The 17,472-nt window shown below is 41.3% G+C and overlaps 4 protein-coding genes across 4 annotated transcripts; 1 reads left to right on the top strand and 3 right to left on the bottom strand.

The window, feature by feature from the left end:
- Window positions 1–2,755: 2,755 nt before the first annotated feature.
- Window positions 2,756–3,702, bottom strand: BGW36DRAFT_383901 (uncharacterized protein). The gene is made up of 3 exons (XM_046216734.1): window positions 3,184–3,702; window positions 3,066–3,131; window positions 2,756–3,016 (listed from the first exon to the last, which is right to left on the bottom strand). Exons 1-3 carry the CDS (start codon window positions 3,638–3,640, stop codon window positions 2,808–2,810), a joined length of 732 nt encoding a protein of 243 aa, XP_046069552.1. The 5' UTR covers window positions 3,641–3,702; the 3' UTR covers window positions 2,756–2,807.
- A 4,608-nt stretch (window positions 3,703–8,310) lies between these two features.
- BGW36DRAFT_429909 (uncharacterized protein) lies at window positions 8,311–8,532 on the bottom strand (the record flags this gene model as incomplete). The annotated part of the gene is made up of 2 exons (XM_046220759.1): window positions 8,311–8,428; window positions 8,492–8,532. The coding sequence occupies 2 exons, from the start codon at window positions 8,530–8,532 to the stop codon at window positions 8,311–8,313; spliced, it is 159 nt and encodes a 52-aa protein (XP_046069551.1).
- A 3,830-nt stretch (window positions 8,533–12,362) lies between these two features.
- Window positions 12,363–12,921, top strand: BGW36DRAFT_383899 (uncharacterized protein). Its single transcript, XM_046216733.1, has one exon. The coding sequence runs from the start codon at window positions 12,651–12,653 to the stop codon at window positions 12,804–12,806; it is 156 nt and encodes a 51-aa protein (XP_046069550.1). The 5' UTR covers window positions 12,363–12,650; the 3' UTR covers window positions 12,807–12,921.
- A 2,819-nt stretch (window positions 12,922–15,740) lies between these two features.
- BGW36DRAFT_429908 (uncharacterized protein) lies at window positions 15,741–15,974 on the bottom strand (the record flags this gene model as incomplete). The annotated part of the gene is made up of 2 exons (XM_046220758.1): window positions 15,741–15,806; window positions 15,855–15,974. The coding sequence occupies 2 exons, from the start codon at window positions 15,972–15,974 to the stop codon at window positions 15,741–15,743; spliced, it is 186 nt and encodes a 61-aa protein (XP_046069549.1).
- Window positions 15,975–17,472: the final 1,498 nt, after the last annotated feature.

The following is a 17,472-nucleotide window of genomic DNA, read 5'->3' as shown; positions in this document are numbered from 1 at the left end:
TTAGTTGCTTACAACACGAGCTTTTGTACCTTCACAAGCTCACTTACAGGATCGGCACATCTCTGCGCCTGGAACTCACTCATCTGGGAATTAAATCCGTTATAGGGACCTTAAGCCACATTATCACCAGCCGATTCTAAGCTAGGCATTTCAAGGAGTGGCATAGCAATGATAGACGTCACGAAAACTGCGATATGTAGGAGCATCATGGTTTCGAACTTCGGAGGATGACTGGTGGATGGACAGCGATTAACGTGTGGTGAATATCTAGTAATAAGACGTTGTTTTCGTTCGAAAAGACGTGTTATTATTGATTTTGGGGATGTGGAATGACTGGCTATCTTGTATACTGATTCCTTTTCTAAGTATAGATAGCTAGTGAACGCGATATGCACACAATGCTCAGCATTATAAGGCATTTTGGTGCTGATTTGTTAACAATGTATTCGATCTTGGTTTAAAAAATGTAGGATCGTGCCTTTTGATCTATATTTTGTGTTATTCCCGCTAGAAAAAGAACTGATCAAGGGTATGACTTAGTAATGTTCGGCGAAGTGGACGAAATGGATAACAGCGATTTTCCGTCTTTAATCACTAATTCCCCGCCTAAAGAAGCCCTTCGGACCTAGAAAAGTACGCAGAAGCTTGAAGCTGACATTAAATTACTAGACGATGGGCTTTATGCACGAATTAAAGCGTGCGAAGCTATTATGCCGGACTACGCAGCAAGCGACGTAGCTTACGGATCAGTTACAATTGGATAATTCGACTCTGTTACGCTGCCACAAAGAATCAAATACTCGAATAACCAACGACAGATTAATATGGGGGGTCCTATAGACGCTGGCGATGCTAATAGAATGATCCGAGCGACACCCACCTAACTATTGACCGCACATAAGCCACACGCTGAATGGCCATGCTAGCCAATCATTTGGTCTAGCCCGGTGGGGAAATAGCTGGTCGCCGCTTTGCGGTCGCACGATCAAGGGTAAGAAGGGTGAGTGCGCAATAGAAGGGGAGAGATCTAGCTGAGAATCACCCTGGATCGCGTGATCGCCGTCCATGTTCCTCTAGCCGAACGGATACATGAAGATGAGGAAAGCACTAAGATTACTTGGGCTGACACGCTGGATGAGGCCGAGGGTTCACCACAAGCAAGTACACCAACTCCAGAGAGGCGTTCACAAAGGCCAAGAAAGACTTCGTACGCCGATATACTTGCAATATCCAAATAAGAATGCGGTTAAGCATATGAAAACTTACGTTATCTCTCGTGTTGCGGGTATTAGTCATCTTCATTGGCTCACTGGATTTGATTCGCATTTCCGCTTCATTCAAACCGCTTCAACGCTGTTTTTCCTTTCCATTTCCCGCTTGGCCCGATACCTTCGACTATTACCTCATGAAAAAAAAACAATACCCTGCTTGGCACTTTTATAAAATTTCATTTGCAAGTTTCATTCTGTCTAGGTTTAATACATGTCCCACTCTGTTAATTTATTTTGACTTTACGGATATAGTTTTCGATCTATGCCGGTCCAATGATCCCATCTTGCGCCGCACTTTGCTACGCAACTTGGTATACATATCATTGGCTGCCCCTAGCGAACTTGCGCGTGACGGACTGTTGTGATTCTTGAGTAGAAAAATAACGTAGGGGCAGCCAGGACTTTGTGTTTTAGTTTTCGGAAGGGATACTTTCTTTGCCGGTTCAGTTTAGCTATTTATCTGGAATGATAATCATCATGGAATTCGGTCACCGTACGTCTGCTTCCGGAGAGGGGTTAGCGGCAATATTATGTGGTTATCAACTTAGTCCTTTATACTGTATATACCCATCTCAAACGAAGATCATTAAGCTTCCTTTTACTATACAACAGATACTCAGGCTTACCCCGAGGTCTCAGATATACGAGTGATTCCCAGCTCTGACACCCTCATAGGGGCCAAGCGGCCAGCTTTAAAAAGGTCCAGAGATCATAGAAACTCATGGAGCAGTTTACACATTACGATGAGGGCTAGTCACATCATCGGGTGGGCGAAGGCGGCTGATCAGTATGGCCAGAAATCTAGATAGCCTTTCTCTTGAATGAATGTTCTGCCTAATGGCGAATACTCAACGTGTGCTATTCCAACAAGCAAGAAGACTCCATGAATGGATAAAATAAGCGCCAACCGGCTCATATCTTGTTATTTGGGAAATGCTATCTGCAGAAGGTGGGCAGTTTCTGGAGCCGTCGCTACACAGCCTAATCATTCTTTGAGTTAGCCATTCGCCGCCGCGATGAAATTGTAATAGTGGTGATCGATCTTTTTTCTATTGCTGGTTGGAACAGTACTACAGTAGAGGTCTTGGAGAAAAACTAAAGAAGCGCAGTCTCCACATGAACGGTTTCTTCGGAAGTAAATTCTAGCAGTAGCCGCTGATGCGTTTGTTAAGGTTGCTTGTTAATTCATCTTTTCGTCGCTGAAGAGTATTGTTGCCGCACCCTGTGTGACCCAAGCTTGAGCCTCTTGGCGGATTCTTTCACTTTTGGAGACTTCACAGTACGAACTGTGTGGGTTTCCGGAAATTTTACTACTATGGAAGTACACCACGACTTTCGTAGTATATTTTTCCGAAGGCAAAGGGCCGCGGAATTGCTTGCTAGCGATATTTACTGGATTCTGGAAATCTGTAGATTCAAAGATCATTTCCATCTCTGCATTTGCATTATAGCATAGGGAAACCCTGGTTGGGGAAAAACCTAAGCTGAGATACGATGTACATGACTTGTTGCCTCATCGCCCTTCTCTTTTATAGTTTAAGAGATGATGAAAACGCTGTTCCATTGGTTTTCGGTGTACTCTGGTCTTCCTGCAGGCAGAGCGTGGTTTCTGAGATAACAAAGACCGTTATTGACACGTCTGTCTTGGATCACACTCTTACATGTTGAAACGTCGAGGCACTTGTCAACACATTGAGTAATGTTGAGGCCAATGAAATTACCGACGTCTCCACGTCCACTCCAGTCTATGTTGGTTAATAATTACATGGGAAACTTAGAAATGTCGGGACTTACGGGCTCCGCCGAAAACTTTCAGCAGCTTCCCCTTATAGGCAACATCTCTTCCTACACTAACAGAACCTTGTGATTGTTAGCAATTACTTCTCGCACGAAATAATAGTTAATCACTCACAGGCAGCTTCAACATTCTGGTTTTCGCATACATCTGGTGTTGGCGAGGGGATATCCCACCCGTTGTCCACCTCCACCTCTCGAAACTCGTACGCCATGTATACTGCTCCTTCAGCGGCTACTAACGCACTAGGTGCGGCATCAGACACCAAAACTCGACAACGGCTAGCTATCAGAGTCACACGGCCATCCCATAGGCTCCCTTTGCAGTTGGTTTCGTCCACACATTCCTGGATACAAGCATTGATGTCACCCGCGCCAGGCTTAGAGATGAGCCCACTCATCTGATTCGGTCGTTTGCCACAGTTGTATTTCACCCAATGTCCCGATCCAGTCGGCTTCTCCTCCTCCTGGTTGTCTTTCGAGAGGCACACTGCATTGTACTCCGCAGTTGTGGTACTTTGAGCATGGGCGAGGCTGACAGCCAGAAGGGATGGGAGAAGCACATTGAACTTCATCGTGGGCGAGATGTTGTTTGATGACCCTTGGAATAAACTGAGATGTTTAGTTTGAAATGATCTTGACTTGCAGTAGGTTACCAGTGTGTTCAAGCAGGTATTTATACAAGTTCCCGGCAATTGAGATCACCAGATGTGAATCCATTTTTTCTGATTTTGAATAATTTACCCCCTTGTTCATGGCCGTGCATCATACAAAAATCGAAATAAAGCGAAGATCTCCTTGCGTCAAGTACTGTTTCGGTCAAACATGCATATGTGTGTCCTGCAAAAAGCAAAAGGGAAAAGAAGCCGTGATTACACGGCTTATATATAAATACTTATTCGAAAAGCGGAGAGTTCCAAACCGAGGCTAGTGCATAGGGCAAGTAATAAGGGGTCGAAAAAAATAGATGAGTATAGTAGACGCTGACAACATTTTTGAAACGTAACGTGTACTGTGTTACATATCTTTTTCTTTATTTAGTGGCAGGTTGCTCACTAAATAATTTCAAACAAAAGAAATTATGGAAAAGCAACATCGTTTATGACGTTATGGTGCAGAAAATAGATCCATCCTTCTGCGTCACCCTCAATAGACATACAAGTGTTCAATAGCGACAAAACTGCCATTATTCTTTGCTCCTCAAGAACACTATAGCTATGTACCAAGTCTTGAACTTGATCAAAAATTGGCTAGTATCTAAAGTAAGTCTTTCGTGTATGTAGATGGCGAAAATTGGATTTTCAGCGAGCGTCCACGATTTCCAAGCCTTAGATCATGATCTAGACTATTTACCTACACCCGCTAAATAAGCAAACGCTTGTCGCCAAGAGTGGGCTAATTAGGCTAGTTCTAATACAGCTTATTATTACTTAAATCATCAAGGCAGATGAAAAAACTACTTTCTTTGTTTAACTTCGAGCAAAGGCACCGATACCGAGAATTTCTACGTGCAGCTACACTTGGCAAGGCCAATGTACCAAGAAAAGAGTAGCTGTGGAATGGGCTTTGTGATAGGTCCATAAAGAGCAAGTTCATATCAGTTTTTAAGGCAGTTTCAGAATCTTGCTGTAGTAGATGCGCTACACTGACTCTAATGTCAATCTTGCATGTTGGATGTATCCTTCTGCCCTTTGCTTCCTTAACACTAATCGTAGACCAGAAACAGCCCTTAAATACGATCCTTAGGAAAATAATGATCAGAATTGACGTCTTATAATAAATCGAAAGTAGATTGTGTAAAGCCGATTCGAACAGAACGAAACTGGTTGTCTATATTCTGATGTCGGTAGCTTGTATTAAGCCTGGCATACGGTACGATGATACTGATGGCCATGTCTAGGTATTAGCAATTAAGTCTTGGTATTTACCAACGAATTCTAAATTTTCTTATATAACTGATGTAATTAGTCTATCGACCTACGTAGCTACATATTATACTAACCTCTTACGGAAAGTAATACCATGCGTTAGACTATTGAAATCAGTGAAAGTACGAACAAGTCGATCACCGAACTAGCTAATGGCATAAGTAGGAAGGCAAAGGGGCAGATTTTGATAATTATAGGCATTCTAAGAGCGAGTCTAGCGTTTTTCGATGTTGTTACAGAAAAAGTGGGGTAGATCAGCTAAAATGGAGTAGAGACCGTCTGGACACCAATTGTTTTCAACCTCACCGCTGTATGAATATGTAGCTGCTTGCACACGGCCGTACCTTTAGAAAGTGACCCATGTTTTTTTATTAGGCGAACGATAATCCGCAGGAGTAAGGAACTCATAACTTTTGAACCTTACAGATTGAGGCACAGCTTGAATACTCACAAAGGGACTATCAAATATTACTGCAAACTGAGTGCTTGTGTTTGACTGCTAACTTGATTAGAGGAAGGTGCAGATCTCTGACATATCCAGAAGTATTACAGCTATGATAAGCAGACCAGTACTAGCTTGAGTTCTTCGTCTACCCCTCCCTGGTTTCGGTGAATAGCTCAATGCTGAGGGTTGTTACACTGCAGAGTATAATTGATCTTTCGTGCAGCAGTAGATACTAAAGGTGTTCCCTTTTTTTCATCCTTTATTTTTTCGGTCCCGAAAGTATGAACCAGGGTAAATAAAACACAGACTTTTCGCACATTCTTATTGGCTCAGGCCTAGATAGCATTCTGACAGAATAGATTCTATACGGTGTTTATGGTACTATCCTGTCACAGACGACACGCAAAATACCACACTAACGAGCTAGGCTTAAAGTAGACTACTTCCCGAAAGTGGCGCTGAGAAAGAGCGAAAGACTAAATATTGTAGAAGCCGAACTTGTCAGCTACTATACTACTGAGGAGGCCAGGAGCAGATACGTTTTTTTTCCTCGGTTGAAATATCTTCCGGCGAGTGACCCCACTGATCGCCTACCGGCACCGATCTTTCGAGAAACCCACTCCGCGTTCCCTGAAGCTACATCATTCACCTCCTGGGAGCCGTAGGTCCTCTGTATCAAGCCCAGTAGAGGTGCTGAACTAGAATCTTAGATCTCGGTGAGGAACAAGAACGATGTCTATGTTGAAGTATTTTCAGAGGTATGTTAACTTGTCTTATTGTCTTATTATGAGGGGTAGGTGGACTGTTTATATACATATATGCACAGACCCACACCCCAATATCATCAGCCACACGCCATAGCCACCGGGATATTCAACACTTCCACTCGATGGCAATCTTGTCATTAAGAGTGTGCCAGTGACCACTTATCACGATGCTGATAGGTCCCGTTAAAATCTTTTAAAACCTTTGTAGAAAAATAAAGAAAAGGGAGCCTATGTATCAGCTAACTTGAAATTGATATCTCAGTATCTTACTTAATGCCTAGCCTCTTTCAGAATCATTTAAAACGATCTCGTGCAAGAGGCTTGGTAAGACTATCTGCGACTTGTTCTGTGGTTAATACGTATTTTAATTCAACTGTCTTAGTGCCTTGAATCTCTTTCTACCACTTGCGTTGGATGTCCATGTGCTTTGTGCATGAGTGATACTGAGGATTTGAGGACAGAGTGATGGCTTCTTGGTTATCACTATAGATAATCATTACAATTCTTTCTTGGCTTATGTTGAGTTCATTAAGGAGTTTTCTCAGTTAGATGGTCTCTTTTGTTGCTTGTGTCTGTCCTATGAACTCGGCTTTATAGCTTGATAAGGCTATAATGGGCTAACATTTAGATTGCCAGCTGATTGCTCCACTTCTGATGTTGAAGAGATAGCCAGCTATGGATTGTCTTATATCGCGATAACCAGTCTAGTCTGCGTCTGTAAAGCCATTTAACCTCTAGAGATGACCCTTATATATTAGTCTGAGAGCACTTGTCCCTTTGAGATACCGGAGGATTCGACGAGCAAGTTTCACATGTTGTGGTTTAGGATTAGCCAGGTACCGACTCGCCATTAAAACAGTGTATGCAATATCATCTCTAGTCCCAAGCATGATATATATTAGAGATCCTATAATGCGCTGGTACTCGATTCTCTGATTCATAGAGCAGATGTATTCTGATCTATTCTCGAGTAGAGGGAAAGTTTCTATTGATGTGCTGATAGAAGTGCTATTGTCTATTCTAAATTAATAAATGACTTTGTGAATGTATGCTTCTTGACTTAGATAGAGTATTCGGTTTTGTCGATCTCGTCGGACAGACATGCCAAGGTAGTAGCTATATGGTTCTAAGTCAGTTATATGAAAACGGTTTCTAAGGGACCGCTTAATCTTCTTAATTTCTGTGATGTTAGGTTCAATGATTAAAAGGTCATCTACGTATACTGCGAGATACACGCTGCTTCGTATAAAGACGCTAAGGTCAGCATTGATAGGCTCGAAGCTGAGAGTGCGTAGGAAATTTGTTAGAGTCTGGTATTAGATGCAGGGTGCCTGCTTTAAACTGTAGAGTGCCTTCCGAAGTTTGTAGACTTTCGTTGTACTGTCTGTTAAGTGGTGAGGCTGTTCGATATAGATTTTATGGTCAATGTTCCTGTATAAGAATGCCATTTTGACATTCATCTGTTCGATTTCAAGGTCTAAAGCGGCTGCGATTGCGAGCAGAGCCTTGTAGCTCATTGGCTTGACCACAGACGCAAAGGTCTTGTCGTAGTCGACGCCTTCTTCTTGTGTGAAGCCTCTTACTACCTATCGGCACTTATAGCGGATAATTTCTCTATGTAGTCCTTATTTGACTTTAAAGACCCACTTTCCACTAAGGACCCGTTGATCTCTGGGAGGATCGATAAGTTCTCATGTCTTGTTCTGTTTAAGCGAATTAACTTCGTCAATCATTATATTTTTCTATTCAAGCCAGCTAGTATCGTTTATTGTTTAGTAAAGGGTTTTTGGTTTAAAAGATTCTATTTCTTCTGCTATTAAAGTTAGAAAGATCAGGACTATTTTTCCTTCAGATATATTAATTAGTGCAAGTTCTTCTTCATTCTCAATAAAAACATCCTGTAAGGCACAGATTTTAAGTTTAGGATGATATGCTAGTAATTCTTACTGCACTATATGTTCTGAATGATTATGTTGGAGCTCTGCATATGGTAGTCTATCTTCTAACCTTGGATTTTGTTGCTGTACTGTATTCTCTGAACGATCACATTGAAGAGCAGTATATGGTAGCTTATCTTCTAATCTTGGATTTGATTAAGCATTATTTTATTGCTGGATGCCGTCTATTGGTGAGTTGCTCTCATCAGTAGTATCTCTTAGAGCATCTGAAAATGGTCCGAAGGCGTTCTCACTCTGTGTAGGCGAACGAGTGATGTCTCTCAGCCTAGCAATAGACTATAAATATAAATTCTCATTTTACTTATTACCCATTTGAGGCAGTCTTTACAAGTACGAATTCTCGTTTTGCTCTTGTGGTGTCGTGGACATTTGACGATCAGAAACGGGTATAGATGCGTGTCGTATATTTACTGATAGTTGTTTTATTAGTCCCACCATCTCACTTCCCTCTGTGGCAGCAGCTGTTACCGCAGATGAGTCGTCTGGTTCCGCTCCCACATCTTGTTCTGTCTGTGTGGAGGGAGTGATTAGGACTTCGTGAAATTCAGTATTTGGAGTTCTAATGATTCTGCTGTCTTCTAGTAGGATATGGTAGTTTGTGTTCCCTTCGTATCCTAACAGAAGACATGGCCTTGTTCTTGGGTCTGTAAATTTCTTTCTTTGTCTAGGTAGGATCATATATTCTTCTCGGGATCTGATTACTCTTAATCATGATAGATCTGGCTTATCACCATACCAAGCTTGATATAGAGTCATGTTGAGCTTGGATGACAGTGATCAGTTGGATAGGAACGCTGTGGTTTAAGTAATTTTGGGCCAGAATTTAGAAGGCAGTTTAGTATGTATTAGCGTCGGGCCTATTCGATTATAAATCGTCTTATATGCTCTTTCAGTAATTTCATTTTACTGGTATTAATCAATGCCTGTGATTTCAGCGTGAATTACCTGTGAGAAGAGAGTGAATTTCATTTCTTCTCTCACTTACTCCGGAATCTGGTCAAGCTGTATTCGTCTGCACTTTCGTTCTGGGCGCTCGTTATAATTGAGGAAAAAACGTAGTGATTCTATAATAAATTCTTGTCGACGTGGTATGGGGACAATCTCTATCTATTCCATGAAATCATTAACGATTGTAAGCCAGTAGTGACTGCTGTTCAGGCCCTCATCGAATGGGTCTACAACATCAATATAGAGGAGTTTTATTGTATATTCTCCTTTCTTGCCTGAAGACTTATGAGATTTTTTGATCATACGTCCCTGAAGGCATGGATTACATGGCTGACAGGGTTCCATATCTTGTATCCCGTGCGCTTGCTTCTTGAGTCATTGTAGATTTGTATCGCTCATATGAGCTAGCCGGTGGTGCTAGAGAGTTATCTATAGACTGATGTAATAGGTAGGAAAGCTGTGATTTATCTAAGTATTAAGTGTATATACTTCATGATACTGGCTTGCAGTGTATAGGTTCTTTTTGTTTGATTTGTTGCGAATACTGGTATTTTGATTTGAAAACTCGACCTTGGCTCCTCGTTTAAGAAGCTGAAGCATAGATATGAGGTTTGCGTGTGTAGAAGGAATGAAGAGAATATTGTTAAGCACTAGCTATTTCTTTCTGCCTCGCATGTTGCATAGGATGTTCACTATTCTCACACCTGAGGGAGTGGTAGAGGTGTTAACACTTTTCAGTGGTGGTCTATAGTATTTTTTCATTTGAATAAATCTGGTGGTGGTATTATAGACATATTAAGCGCATCCACTGTCAATAATCCAAGCATTATGGATGGAGAGAGTTTTTGTAGCCATCATTGTAAGGGTATGATTAAATAAGGCAAGATTCCCTTTAATATCCTTTTTAAACGCAGTATTGACGTCTTCTTCTGAGGCTGTTGTAGCCATGAAGATGGGTTTTTTTGGATCTTTTAGGTTATTCACGTTATTATCTTCATCGTCAGTACTGGATCGCCTTTTTGATGAATTGCGCGTGTCTATCTGCGAATTATCAGACTTTGCCTTGTAACTTTTACTGTCCTTCCCTTGATTTCTTAATTTTGGATTCTTTTTGAAGCAACTAGCTTCTATATGATAAGGTTTCTGACAGAAGGAATAATATGGAGTATTGTAAATCTTAACTAGGCATGTAGTTCTGTCTGCCGATGGTGTGACCTTTCAGTCTATAGATTTTTGCGTTAGAGGGAAGGTAGGAAATATCTATGTATTTGGTTGCTTGCCCAATTGTCCTTTTCTATGTTCTTCTTCGATTGTCTTATTTTTAATGGAGTTAAATGAAGATGCTGCCTTTGTAATATTTCTATCTTTGTCTCTGTTATTGATGATGTCTGATTGTCTGAAGATGTGGTCTTGGAAACTCTTATACTCAGAACCCAACGCTTTCAAAAAGAAGAATATTCGTTCAATCTCAGAAGTGACACAGTTAGGGTTGAGAAGGAGCTTCTTTGCATGAATCTTTCTAATCTCAGCTTTAAGGGCTTGAGTACTCCCATACTTTGCTCTTGTGAGAGATAAATAGCGTCTTTGTAATTATACGTAAGTGCTAGATCCCTCTAGCTTAAAGTTGCTCTTCACTGCATTGATAAGTGATTGTATCTAAGTGATGTTAAAGGCATCAATTCTTTGCGCCGCAGCATTTGTTAACTTGGCTGTGATCATTGCTGAATAAAACTTTTGATGATGAGTCCATTTCTGTGTTTCCTCTTTCTCTTCTGGCAGAGTCGCTCCATCATCGGTAACGGCAGATATTCGGATGAACTCATTGACTTTCCGGCTCCATTTAAACCAGTCGTTGGCGTTATTAAGTGTGGGAATAGTATTATAGAAAGAATTTAGACTAAATTGCTCAAATTTCTCTATATCAGTCATGGTGAAAATGTTTCTTAGTATTGAAGAATTCTGGACTTGATGCGTCAAAGGGCGGATTTGAGTCTGTGAACGGTTCGATGCTTGACAATCTGGGAGAACGTGGCTCTAGATCAAAGAGGTCCAGACTTGACGCCGAGCTAAGCTCGATTGAAATGATAGAGGGACTCCGGTCTGACGGTTCTGGCGTAGAAATATGAGATGGTGGACTGTAGTCTCTATCTGGCGACCCATCCAAATTCAGGTGACGCTTATATGATCTGAAAAAGTGAGGGAACTGGAGGCGGTCAACTAGGTATCGCGATTTTCTTTGAGGAAATGTGGTAGGCCTTTTTGGTCGAAGGTTGTAGTGATTTTCACTGCAGTGGTTGGATATTTCAGTCTCCTCTTCAGAACTTAAAGTGGATGTGATGGAATCTTCAACAGTGCTTTCCGATTGAGGAGTTGATTGAGGAATAGAGATGGAAGGATAAAGATGACAGGGTTCATGCTTAAAACTGGAACATATTAGGCGAGTGTTAAGGGAACTGTGACTCTTTGCAGTCTTTCTAGTTGAAGAGTCAGTAGTTAACAACTGATATAAGTGTTCTTCAGTGTTTTGACATAAATAGGCGTTAATAATAGCACTTTTTGATAACGATGGAAAGAATTATTTCTGGATTTGGTGGAAGTTCCAGTGATGTATATGCTGAAGGTATATAATAAGATTGAGTTTACTCTCTGTCCAACTGTGTCTATATCGTCTTTTTCGAGGCCGAAACAGTGCTCTTATTTGACGTTGAGGTGACATTTTCAGTAGTGTAAGTTCTGAATGTCGCTGTAAAAAGATAATATTAATTTGTTCAAGTTTTGTCATGGTATGATTTTGTTACAGTAATGAATTATAGGTGTTAACATTATCTCTAAGATATATTGTTATCTGGTACGCTGTAATCTATTATATTACAATAACAAATCACAGATGTTAGCGTTATTTTTAAGATGTAGTGATATTTGTTGCAACTGTGGTCTGTTATATTGTGGTCTTTGATATTGTCATCAATTATGTGATATGTCATCTGGTGATATGTTTTGTGGCTGTCTGCCACGTCATCAAATTATCCGTACTGTGATATTGTGATTTCTGATGGGAAGAAATTTATTCAATTCATTCTTCCGGAGTCTTTATGTTTATTTTATATCAACATCATGTCCCCAGTCCCTAGACAGTGTTAATCAAAAGATTCGGTTGATAGGATTATGACTTTAAGTAGAGGCTTAGCCTTTTGAAATAAAGTTCTCAAGTGTTGCGGCGAGCAAGCCGGGCGCATAACCTGTTGAAGTATTTTCAGAGGTATGTTAACTTGTCTTATTGTCTTATTATGAGGGGTAGGTGGACTGTTTATATACATATATGCACAGACCCACACCCCAATATCATCAGCCACACGCCACAGCCACCGGGATATTCAACAGTCTAGTGGACGGTAACATGCGACCGTAAGGAAGAAGTCTCTAGACGGAAGAGAGCTCCGTGTGGAAGAAGGCTCCGTTAGGAATAAATTCCCCTGATCCTTAGCCGATAACTAGCCGTGACCATATAAGCTAAAGTAGTTAACTACGGCCTGGGGAATATGGCAGGAAAGTGGACAGAGCACGGTCTTGTCCAGGAGGATATATTTCTGTGGGCAGGGTGGATTAATTCTTGTAGCAGACTTGACCGCCGCGACCCTAAAATAACCAAACCCATGTCATTATTTGCTTTGATATGTTTTGACTCATGCTTATAATAAACTAACAATGACGGAAGTTCCGACACAGACGTTTGTTTAGATACTGATATAGATCAGCGTACCACCCCCTAATCTGATTTATCGAGTCGAAGACGGCTCACTCAACTCCCGGTATTGTACGTGTTTTACACGAGACCCAGAAAAATGAGTTGCCCGCCTACTTGCACCCCTTGGAGAGATCATAGAGCGGCAGCAGCAAAGGTTACACCAAGTTCGATATTTGTCTCAATATTGCATAAAAACCCGCTTAATCCTGCGCGCCTAGTTATTCTGCACACCTACTATTGCTAACACACAGCTATATTGCATAATTAACTAGTCTATTAGGATTAACCAAAGGAGTGAGGGTACTGGTGAGTCTCGTCGTCTCAAATTTATATGCTTTATAGTTGTTGTTTTGAACCTCTTAACTGGACATGCCATACCTGCGTGTGATTGTATATAAGCTCTCATGGCCGACGAAGTTGAGTATCTAGACGGGTGAATTATATGCCATTAACGGACACTAGGATGACCAAAATAGCTGGAAAAGTGTTGTTGGCCTCAGAAAAGTAGCGAGATGAGCGTCTATCATGTCGCACAGCGATTGGCTGGACATGTATGTGGGCCCCTTTGAATCGAAGTGAGCTAGATCATTCCAGCGCAGCCATCAACAATCGGCCTTGTGAAGCCCAATATCTTCCTGAAATCCAGAATGCAGTGTCCTATGTTCAATGTGCTTAGCAGTAAGGGGTTACGCATTCTTCAAAAGCTAGAAGTATCTCACTGAAAGCCCTCTATTGATTTAGCATTTTTAGCCAATCACATAATTTATAAAAAAGATAATACATTATAGGTTCTTTACAGTACAACAACAATAAGGAGAATCTAAGTCTCGGATGAATAGTATTTAAAAACAATGTCAGATATCTCTATTGTAACGCCCTGACATTCCGATGACAAATACGTCAGACTAATGAATTTTAAGTAGGGTATGATTTCTTCAAACACCCGGCCAAAGATAAAAACGAGGTCGATAGTGTAATAGATTAGGAAGTGTCAACTTCATAATTGAAATCAAATTGAATCAGCTAATTTGTTTTTTGAAGAAGTCCTACCTGGGTGATTTACTTTAAGTAGTACTTTACACAAAGAGCGTAGGTACACCAAGAGGTGTTGGAGACTTTCGCAAGTGTGATAGCATATGAGTCCGAGAAATCGGCATGTGAGCGGGGTCATATCCTTATAGGGGTGTGGGACTAAAAGCCCCATTCCTATATCAAACGCTGTTCTAAAGAGCCAATATAATTAGCAGAAATCTATGCTTCCTAACCTCATATTATATCAATTTCTATGGGGGCCCCAGCTGAGTAAAGACTAGACTAGACGAACAATTTCATTCCTTCTCGGGCTTTCCTCGAGCCAAAAGAGTCTCATTTCACCCCTTGTCCCTACATTAAAAATCAGGCTTAGCAGCTGTCAGCTTCATCACGAGGGGCGGTTCTTCCTAGGTTCCTGTGATGCGGCAAGTCAAATCAGAAAGACTTGGTCCTATTCAACGAGAATATTGAAGATGGAGGGGAAAGGAAAGAGAGAAAGAGGAGAGAGAGCTCCCCAGAACTATCTACACATGTACACCTGACAAACCAGGCATCCTCCACCCGATCTTATCTCCGGGCCTCAATCGTCACATCACAGTTCCCTATATTCTTTGCTTATCGAACTATGTCTTACTCTCCGTATTCTGTTTAAAGTCGAAGTGCAGAATAATGCCGCAAAGAACAATGGTGATCAGGTAATGAGTGATACTATTTTGTTTGTTGAAAATAAGTACATTGATTCCAATATATTGCAGATGTTATACGACTAGGAGGGAATGAATTGACTTACTGTCGACCGATATAGTCACTTATATCAACTGAAAAAGGTTTCCAGGATTCTCGATCATCTGGGTGGAACTTGGTGTCCGTTTCCGTATACCAACGTTAAGGAAGAAAGAATTTCGAATTATAGAAGTTTGCAGAAGATCGAAAAGTAGCTAATAGAGAGGTATAAACTCGGGTCCCACCAGGAACCTATTCGCCGGAAATGGTTGCGCCGCCCGGTGGTACCCGACATAGGAGTACAGCTAATGCAGGTAGATACACACGGAGAGTCTCATTGATACACGCGTTAAGCACTGTCGTTTTTCTAATCGTTTCTATGTTGATATCCGAAGTATATCGAAATTTAGAGCGAATCTCGTTTTGTAATTGTTTGAGAATATTGGGTGCATTAAGGAGTGCCACAGCCCCACAGAGACCGGTTATAGTTGCTTCGTACTAGGCGAGCAGTATCAAGGATAAGTTAGCTCGGAGTTTTATATCCGACACTAAATCCTCTGGTTAAACTTATTCCCTTATAAAGTGCACTACATGGGCTCGATTTGTATCAATAGTAAGCCTATGATCGAGCATTTTGTTCACTCATCTTAAGTGCACATCTCGCACCTACTTGACTAGCTGAGGGAGAACCAGCTGGAAGGCCCATTTGATGGCAGGAAACTCTGTAAGTGTTGCAAGCATTGTAGCAATTCGCACGAGGCCGAATATACTCTGCACCTAAGATTGTTGGGTTCGGTCATCAAGTCTATATAAGCGACTCCTAAGCTGTAGATCGACCGTAATATCAGCTACCGTAAATGCGAACATATTATTCCTATTAACAGGCAGGCTCTTCCGATGGTGCAGGTTTTCTATTAGATCAGACATATGCTCGGTCTCGTGACATACCCGCAGGCCTGGCTGGGTGGATTCCGTCGATATCACTCTAAGAGCTTGCATTGGAATAACTCAACTCATTTGGAGCCATACGAACAATATGGCCGTGCTTTTTATGAAGCTGTAAAGCCTAATGTGAAGATTGGCCTATAAGATTCGCATAGGTTATTGGAAGGCGGCTTGAGGCCAAAAGTCATGGGCTAGGGTAGTTCCTGAGAGGATGGAAGAACACATTGTAGATCACTTTGAAGAAGAGGTACTTCGAAATGTCAGTCAAGAATGTAGCACACTTCAGCCTGTCACTCACCTGGCCTAAGCCCATAGCAACTACCTTGAGAAAAGCAGAGGTGGAAAATTCCATGATGCGCATGGTATTGCTAGATAGCTCAGTATCAATGAACTCGTCGAACATAATCATGGAGGCCATTTTGCTTTGGATGGCGATGGGGAGAATAAGTGCAGTGGAATTCAGCCCGCATAAAAATATATATGTGGAGGTGCACTTATGTGATGACATTCACTTTTACTTCATGTTTCTTCTGATCGGTATCAGTGCGCAGACAAGTATATCAAATCTGGTCGGTTAAATCCGTAAATGGCCCGTATCATTCCACATATCATGGCCAGGCCATGGTCAATGCAAATTATGTGGTCACACTACATTATGCATAAGGCTCTTCTAGGTTTTTATATTCTTGACAACCGGCTTTTCTTTTCGCATAAACTATACTCCACTAACCTACGTCATTTGTCGCTATGATAGGTAATTCTATATATGAACTTGCAGTTCAGTGCATTAGTCAATATCTCTGTTCACATTAGTCATGAAAGACACTGTTCATTACTGGACACACCATCTACATCTTATAATGAATTCAAGAATCGATATCAATATTCTATTTGAATGTCCAATCAACCATAAGTATGATTGGACAGCAGTATAACATCAGTAATAGATTATAAATGCAGAGTTAGTTTCGGATCCCGGTGCACGAACAGTATACAAGTCTGTAAACTTCCCTCGTCTTATGGCTTACACATACCCATATGCACGTGGATCTAACTTCGATCTTGATATAAGTCTCATAGGCTGGTCGTTCATTCTCGACTATTCGCTTAACAAATTAGGCATGCTCAAGGCCTCACCATTATACACTGCGATTATTTTGAATACTTATCGCAACGTCATAAATAAGGGTGATGTCAAGGCACCTGAAGCTCTACTCGTCGCTGCTTAGAGAAAACTTCTGCACTCTATATAAGAACGATCATCTGAAGAACTGATGGTCCGGTGCCGTGCGCATTGGGAAAGGGTATTTGAAGCATTCCAAAAAGAGGCCGAGAACAATGCTAATGAAATTGTTCTAAATTTCCACGATTATGTGGAAATGCGACGAGCTGTAGGGGGAGTAGAGATTTGCCTTAACCGGGCTGAAGCAATTGGAGGCCTCGAGGTTCCCAGTAATATCCACGACGACCCGGATTTCTTTCAACTTCGGAATTATACCTATGAGGTTGTCACTATGACAAAAGATATTTTCTCTGTTTGAAGGAGTACAAGAGTGGTAATACCGACAATGTTGTCCTTGTGCTCGCAAAACAAGAATAATGTACATGGTAGGAAGCGATTAAAGTCACTTAGTGCCTCATTATGAAAACAGTGGCCAGTTTCTAAGCAAACGAGGCCAAATTTAAGCAAACGAGGCCAAATTTTTGCAAAGCGCTCGCTTCTCTAGTCTCCTATAGAAACATCAGTCAAACACTCTTAAAATTCTGGATTTAATGAAGCAGTGGATGCGCGGAAGCCTTGAATGGCATCTGACCAGTCCTCGGTGCCATTGATTGCATCTTACTGTGCACAAAAATTTCGCAACATCTGGGGCTTTACTCTGTGGTAAGAAGTGGATGCCCAGCTTCGCGAAACA

Source organism: Talaromyces proteolyticus (assembly GCF_021365285.1).
Source record: "Talaromyces proteolyticus strain PMI_201 chromosome Unknown BGW36scaffold_9, whole genome shotgun sequence".
In the NCBI taxonomy this organism is placed as follows: Eukaryota; Fungi; Ascomycota; class Eurotiomycetes; order Eurotiales; family Trichocomaceae; genus Talaromyces; species Talaromyces proteolyticus.
Note: the sequence above shows the minus strand (reverse complement) of the source record. Positions and strands in the feature narration are given on the sequence as shown.